Here is an 8570-nt window from a genome sequence, read left to right on the forward strand (position 1 = left end):
TGCTCCCGCGGTGGACCACTTGGTGGGGGCCTAGTTGTATTTTTGTTACTCCCGCGGTGCACAGTGCTGTGTCTCCATATAAAAAGTGGGCAAAAATAGAATAATGGACGGATTTGAGTAAAAATTCGTTTCTTGGTGGATTAGAGTACGGAGATTTCAAAAATCATTTTTTTTTTACCTAGCTCTTACATTTTTCATGGAAACTGAGATTGAAACTGCAAAATTTGATATTCAGAAGTAGTTCCAATACTGAGTAGTTATTTTATTATTTATACAGGGCGTTTTCCTAATAATATTAAAGACTTCAAGGCTTCATTCTATGGCTTAATTCATGGCAAATAAGATTCCCTATATCTCTCTTACGCAAACCCTCTAGGAATGGCAGCTACTTTCATTTTGGTCCTTTTTGACTACAAAATGCTTTTTTAAATTGATTATATCTTTTGGTGTGGATGTCACACGCTTAAAAAATTTGATTCATTCAAGACGACATTAAATACTCAAAAGACAAATATAATTTTGTTTTCCTTTTTATTAGTTACTTCGCACGAACAAGAGTTGTTGCAAAATACTGAATCAAAAATTATTTGTTTTATCTAACGCCGTTTATTGTTGGATGACAAATCAATTAACCTGGAAAAAATATTTATTTTTTAATAACTTATATGGCTTGTCGAAAAGATATAAGACCGTCATATCGCAAAATAGCTAATCGAGTAAATTAATTAATTCAGGCCAGCCTTTTGCAAAATAATACTGTAGAAAGTTGTCAATGTAAATTAAAATGCCATTTACTGATCTAAACTCGAATTTATTTTTAAAGGCTATTGAATGTTTTTGGAAGACATATTAGATAATTTTTTGTTACCTCAGAGGGACTAGCGCAATGATGAACATAAACTCATCCGTTAATTTGTCGTCACCAAAATTTTGCTTATGGCGGCTATGCCCCGAACTTCCATCCATGCCCCACTTACAAACCAAAGAAGCTTTGGTTATGTCACCATTATCTGGGCTTAGTTCTAAAATACTTTGCATTGTTTTCAGCAATAATGATTTCAGATCAACTTCGGCTGAATATTCAGTCGATTTAATCGTTGGCAGCAAAGTTTGTTTTTTGTTTGCAATGCGTTTAAGGTCGGTATACAATCTTTATGCAACCGGTTTATTTTTGCACGTAAACCATTATATTTACGATCTGATAAGTTCAGATCTATGTATAGTGCGAGTGAATCAGATATGGGCAAACCTTCGGTACTACTTTCAAAACATTCAACTTTGCTTGCTTTTTTCATTTTTTTCAGAGCATACTCGAGCTCTTCGATGGAATAGTTTTTCAACAAATGCTCTACCCTTCGATTTTTTGTTCTCCGTGAAGCTTCGCAAAATTCTTCTTTAGAAGGTCTTCCCCGTTCAGCACATTTATCCTTATTTCCATTGGAATCCGGAAGGGAAAGGAATGTCCAATTTAGCAATTTAGAATATGTTTTTTCAAAAGCGCTTCTTTTGCGGCCACTATAATTCCACTTATTTTTCATCTCACTATTAAAAAGTTTTATTTTTTGATTCAAAAGTGCTTTGTCGCATTTAGCGTGTATTAATTTGTCTTCAAAAAATGCAGATAATGCAGACACTCTATCTGATGGACGAGTAGAAATCCAGATATCAGCTAAAATTGAGTTTTTTATAATTGAATTCATATTAATATTAGTTTTTTTACTATTTTACGCTTCACTACACAGCACAGAACACTACCGCGTGTGTCTACAGTAATAAACTTTACTATTTTTAAAGAATGTTTTGGCATTTAAGTAATGGAAAATACTGTGGTAACTGTAATCAGTGAAATTTTTTTTTTGGAAAAGTTTATTTTATAACCTTAAAAAAAACGATTTTCTTCGAAAAGCGCAATGAGTCTGCAGACTTTTCTTTTTTATTTCAAAGAAAAATGCCCCTTCTTTCAAATAAAAGAATAAAAAAAAACATACTTTTACATATTTTTTTTTATCCCTTTGTAAACTTAGGAATTTTTTAAATTTTCTGCAACACATTTTAGAGTGTAGCAAATAGGCCATTCCAGCCAGGAAACTCAATATTTTTTAAAAAGCTCTATAGAGTGGTTTCCTCACAGATTTTCTAATTAGAAAAATTGTGTCTTAAGATAAAGTATGATAAATTGTATTTTTAGCAATTTTTTTTTTAAAGACTCGAGCTAAAGGCATTTTCATAAAAGAAAAAATATATAAAAAACACACAACTTTAAGAGGTTTTTGTGAGAACCTTATGAGATAAAAACAAAAACTAAGTCCAGATCCTTAATCTAGGATAAATTTCCTTTCCAACGATACCAAACACGTTGACATACGTGACAACAATTTTTTTGATTTTTGCCCGCTCATACAGCACTGTGCGGTGGAGCGTTGGAGTGTCGCTATTGCTGCTCTTTTGCTGGAGCGCTCGCTGTGGTCTCACTGCGGTTGTTGCAATGGCGCTTATGGTCTTGCCTCGATCCTGCGAAAGAGACTGAGATGTCGATTTAGTATAAAATTATAAAATTGTATAATCATTTTTTTTGTTTGCGTTTATCGCTCAGTGCCCTGCTAATGAGGGACTTTCACCGCACTTGCACTGCCCTGCTAATCAGGACTTCCACTTGCAAGATGCACTTTTTGGCGATTTGTTGCAGTTTGCACAAATATATATATATATATATGTGTATATATATATATATATATATTTCGTTGGCCGTTGCAGTCGACTAGCGAGATTTTACCGCTTACTAGCTGAGTTCCGCTACTCAGCGAATATATGGTCCGGACCACGTTTGGACCACGCTTTTCAGTGCCTCCTTTACACACTAATTTGAGGTTAAGCTTATAGGGAACTTACATAAGGCGATTTCACAGGAACATTTTAGTTGAATGGTGCAGTTGCCTGGCCTTTCACAGAAAACGGGTCAGCTGCCTTCTTTCGTTCAATTTTTTTGATTCAACCACTCGCCTGTGAAAGTTGAATCATGCAAATTCCCTATTATTTTCACTCACCTGGTTATATTTTGCGAGTGCCCCTTTTTGCCGCTTCCGAAGTTCCAAAGGGGACACACCTCGCCCCAAGTTTGCCGGAACCAGTTCCTTTTGTGGATTTCTTTTAGTTTTTTCCTCCTCGGTGTCGGTTTGCTGGCACAAGTTGTTTTGGTTTTGTTTGCAAATGCCCGCTGCGTGAAATATCACATGCAGCTTCTTTCATGCGGGCTCATTCACAATAATGTGCGCTAATAAAACTTTACCAATGGGACTTGACGAGAGTAGTTATTTTTTTTTTTTAGTAAATTCAACTGAGAAAAACTTTTTTGAAAATTGTTAATGTAAATGTCGAAAAAAATGAGAAAATAAATATGATTATCTTAAAGATCCGGCTCGAAGGACCATGTTCGAGCGGGGTAATTTAGGGGCCGGAAATCCTCGTGATTCCGGCAACGGGGACCATTGGGGGAGCCGATTCTTTAAGATAATCTTTTAACTATATACCAACTAACGCCCTAGTCTCCAAAGATATAAGATATGTCAGGTTTTCGGGTATTATACACAATTTGATTTTATTGAACAAATATATGTACAAACATGAGTTGACTCACCTGAGATGTCGCTGGCTGTCGATCACAAAATAGAAGGAGATAGGGTCCACAGACGGTGGAATTTGACAACGGGATTGACTAACAGGACTCGTGCCAAAAGGGAGATAAAGTAACGAGTCCTGTTAGCGAGTGGTTGGCAGCGACATCTCTCGGTGAAGTTTGTATACTAAAACTTAAGCTGCAGGCTTAAACAAAAATCGATAACTTTAGTATTCTATCTTGAAGTGGCAACAATTGCTGAAATTTTAGAGGAAAGTGGTTCATTTCTTTTAATTTTTAACAAAGTTATGGACACTTGAAAAAAACATTCCCCAGATCTCTATTTTTATGTAAAAAGAAAAACAAATTGCTTATAAGTCGGGCAAAAGTTTTTTACGAGCAAACATATACAGGTCTCATTATTTTAACCAACAAAAAACATATCTCAGTTTCATCGAAATTAAAATTCATGCGCGTGCCTCACCGATTGTCTTTAAATGGAAAGCATCAGTAACAAGTTGAAGCAAAATTTTCTGATCTTCACGAAAGGTATGAAGCCTTCGACATAACCGAAGAGCGCATTGTCCTTACTTGTTTATACAATATCGTTCCTTACATTTCTCTTTAATTAATAAGTCTCTAGAATAAATTATAATTTTTATTATGCCGTATATCTCAATGAAGAGCTCTTACGAAAACTACTGGCAATAACTGAACGGCTAATTCACTTTAACTCAATTCACTTTCTGCGCAACTATTCTGCTTTCCGGCACTCCTTCGCGTCGCTCGCCTATATGCCCCAACTGCCACAATCGCGATTATGTAATACAAATGTGACTCCGGTTTACACACATCACTCGATGTCAGCCGGGCCACCTGTCCCTCTGCGTTGCCATCAGCGCAGCACAACTCTTCTAAATCGCTCACACGCTTGCTATTCAACTTAACAAAATTAAACCAAAGCACCGACGCGCAATCGCATTGCTAGGGGTTATGCGCCAGCGCCGCTAAAGAATTGTACAGATACAGCAGCGTTTCCTCGCTCAATTGCCGCAGCCGATTGTTACGCAGATTCAAGTTGGCCAACTAACGCGGCTGATTTTTACCAGCATGCACCAGCAACGCGCGTATACGGTTATGCGCCACTTTAACGCGCACCGAGCCCATATGATGTGGCAAGCAGTAAACGCTAAGCGAATTGTTGCTCAACTCCAAATACTCCAGCTTGGTGAGACCGTCGAAGATGTTGCAGGCTGCCGCGGCGTCAAGATTTTCGATTTCGAGATGTTGTAAATTGCCGATCTTAACAAAGGTGCCGAGCTCCAGTTGTTCCAAGCGATTATTTGACAGATATAGCACCGTGAGTTCGCGCAGGGAGCGGAAGACATCCGCTGGCAGGCGTTCAATTCGATTGTTGCTCAAATCCAATTCAGTTAGATTGTAGAGTTGCTCAAAACTATCAGCTGGTATGACGCTCAAACCATTGTAGCTCAAATCGAGCAACTCGAGGTAGTGCAGCGGTGCAAATAGGCGCGCTGGTGGCGTTTGCAAGCGATTATCACGCATTTGTATTTGTCTTAAGTGTGCGCTGCTTGGCTCTAGGAAGCCAGCGGGCAAAGGCGCATTCAACCATGCAAACTTGAGCGTTTCAATGCTTCGCATATCCGTAAATATATCCACATCCAGTTGACCGAAGCCACTTAGTACGAATTCGATGACACCATCCAGGCTGGTGAGGTGGCTGCGTTTGAGCGGTGTGTTGGTGACGCCGCGTTGTAGCTTCACCATTGTGCCCGTGCGTGATGCCTAGTCGCCGGAATATATTGTCGAAGGGTATACAGCCGTCGATTGTGATGTCTTGTATTCGGCCCAGCGAGAGTTCGGGTAGATTGCCGACAATTTGCAACATGTCCTCTGCTGTGCCTATGCATGAAATGGTGAAGCTTTGGTAGTCCTTTGAGACGTAAATCTTGAAGTGATCTTCATTGTTGAATACTATGGTGGTGTGCGTATCCAGTTCGGTACAGGTAATGTTGACGGTGGCATTTAGCTGCTTGCAAGTGTCGTTGGTGAATTCAGTGACGTTCGGATGCCCCAAAATTTCGAGTGTTTGTAAGAGCAGTAAAAGTAATTTTATACGCGTGAAAGTGAACATTTTTGTGTTTTTCGGTAATAACCAGGGCTCGGATTTTGTTGACCTAAAAACTAGCGAAAAGTTACCTTAAAAAAATTACATTATGACCTTAAAAATCATTAAAAATGACCAAAAAAAAGAAAAAATGCCCTAAAAAATTTAATATTTTATATACATTTAGAAAAATTTATTTTTTGAACCGCTTTTAATTTTCACTTTTATTGCACTTTATAGTTTTTTGTTACAATAAATAACTAGATACATTTTTAAGTTGTGAGCATCGAATGATCTTCTATTATCGGCTAATATATTTTTGTACATAGAAAAACTTCTTTCTACGTCAGCACTGGATAACGGAGAATACTTGTACAAGACAATGTCGTTTAAAGCCAAAGCATTAAAATGTGTTGTGTTAAAATTTTCACCATTCAAAACATTTGCAATTGACTTTAAACTTTTGTACCCAACATTTTTACCTAGCACTTGATTTAATTTACAATATACTTTGTTAGCGGCTACGCCATGCACAGTACTTAATTTGCTTTTAAGATCTTCAATCAAATTTACACCCACTTCTAAAGATAAATGTTTCGACTGAAGGGATTCTATCGTTTTTGAAATACAGGAAAAATTTGCTCTTATATAGGCTAGTTGACCCTTCAGTTCATCATTTGAAAAAAGTAGCTGCGCCTCTTCAATGGCCCTTGCATCAAGGCTATTAAACGAATTTATAACATTTTTCACTGCCTCAAAATGTTCGCAGTAGTATGCACATGCACTTAACCACGTACCCCAACGGGTGATTACAGGCTCTGGAGGGAACGGGACACCAGGTGCAATCATTTTAAATTGATCTTTTCGTGATGGTGCCTTGATAAAAACCTTTTTTGTTTTTGATATGAGCCCATCAACGACTGGAAATATTGATCGTACTTCCTCCGCGACCCTGTGTAAAGCGTGAGCTAGGCACGTTAGGTGTATCATTTTAGGATAAAAACTGTTAATAGATTTTCCTGCTTTGACCATGTAGGGAGCAGCATCTGTCACAAAGAGCAAGACGTCATCATGTCGAACACCTGCAAGCAAAAATCAAACCTATTATAAAAGTACATACATAATTCGTAAATACTCGTACCTTCTGGCCAAAGTAAAGTCATTGATTTATCAAAAAGCTGGCATATGGTGGTGTGGTTAACTTTTTCGATCATCTCACATGTAAGAAGGAATGTCTGGCATGGTTCTTCTCGCTCCATGGCGCCAACTATAACGTTGGCAATATAACGGCCTTCCACGTCGCTTGTTTCGTCGATTGATACAAAAATTTGTTTGCCGGCAGTGCAGTTTCTTATATTATTTATCGTTGCCTCATAGCACAGCGGTAAGTAGTTTTTTCGCAGAGTCGATTCGTCGGGTATCTTACGCCCTGTGTAAGTTTCCAAAAAACTTTTCAGTTTAATGTTGTTTATTTTACTAATCGGAATATCAGTTGAAACCAATACATCGCATAATTCCCTGAAAAAGTCGTTGTTCCTGCAACTGTTTGATGCAGCTTCAATCAAAAGTAACTGCTTGGATTTTCTTTTATCCAAAAGCTCCAAACCGCGCTTGTGCTTTTCGCGGCCTATGTGTTGCTGCACTGTATATCTCTTGTCCGCCAAAACTTTAACTTCACAAACTTTACAAAATAATATTGCGCCATCAGTCGAAAATATTTCGGAGCCAAATTCATTAATCAATTTATTTAAGTGACTGCTTTTCGATGGCTTTTGTTTTGGCATTTTATTCTCAGAACTTCAAATGTATTCTGAAAACGGTAAATTTATGTGGCAAAAGATAACGACACAACACACCAAAATAAAAATCTAAGTATGTGCCGGTTGTCAATTGGATAGAAAGAGATAACAAGTGAAGCTACAGAAAATTTATAAAGATGCCAGAATTTTGAATTAAGAAAAATTAATTCAGTGTCGCAAAGCGAACTTCGGGAAATTTCTGAATTTACTAAAATTTATTTAATGGCCTAAAAATGGTAAAAAGTATCCAAAAAAATGTGTCAAAACTATGAAAAATTGCCTAGTAATAAAAAATTGGGGAAAAAGGCAAAAAGTTGACCTAAAAACTTTTCGGTTTTGAAATCTAGACTAAATGAACGAAGATTATATATATATAGGAAGCGTCTCCGAAGCACAAAAAAAATGTTGACAAGTCAATAGAATCCTAGCCCTGGTAATAACATTCCAAATTGTAAGTGTGTGTTACTAGCTTAAAATTCGTTTTGTAACTAAAATCAGCATTCAGCATGAAGCATAATTTGTAAACATCAAGCGACTGTAGCCAAATATAAGAGATTGCAAAATATTCGGCTGCTTATCGCATAAATTCTTTTCATTTAATGGGGAAGCATGATTTTTTGTGTAACTCCGTTCACTTCTTAAAATGCCCTACTTGTTTTTGATATACTTTTTATAATATTTTTTATTCTCCTATTAACTATAAGTAGGTATTAAGAAATTTCGACTTGGCAACCAGGTAGGTAAAATGTAATGTAAATAGTAGAGTAGTAGAGTTGCCACCTTTCCTAAAATAACATTTCTTAAATATATAAGTCAAAAATAAAAATCGTACAATATTTTCTGAAGATAAATTTTGAGAAAATCTTAATAGAAGTAAACATTTTAATAGATTTGCCACCTACGTAATCAATAAAATTAATCATAAAAATGTTAAAATAGTAATGAAGAATTATACCACTTTGTTATCAATAGTTTCCGAAAGCCATGAAAAGTCCCGAAAAGCTCAAAAAATATCATAAATCCTGCAAGT

The 8570-nt window shown here is 36.8% G+C and overlaps 1 protein-coding gene across 1 annotated transcript; it reads right to left on the reverse strand.

Moving 5' to 3' along the window:
* Positions 1 to 4699: 4699 nt before the first annotated feature.
* Positions 4700 to 5401, reverse strand: LOC118741988 (carboxypeptidase N subunit 2-like). Its single transcript, XM_036473953.1, has one exon. The coding sequence runs from the start codon at positions 5399 to 5401 to the stop codon at positions 4700 to 4702; it is 702 nt and encodes a 233-aa protein (XP_036329846.1).
* Positions 5402 to 8570: the final 3169 nt, after the last annotated feature.

This window comes from Rhagoletis pomonella, unplaced genomic scaffold (assembly GCF_013731165.1).
Source record: "Rhagoletis pomonella isolate Grant_MI unplaced genomic scaffold, Rhpom_1.0 Rhpom_scaffold_00006, whole genome shotgun sequence".
Taxonomy (NCBI): Eukaryota; Metazoa; Arthropoda; class Insecta; order Diptera; family Tephritidae; genus Rhagoletis; species Rhagoletis pomonella.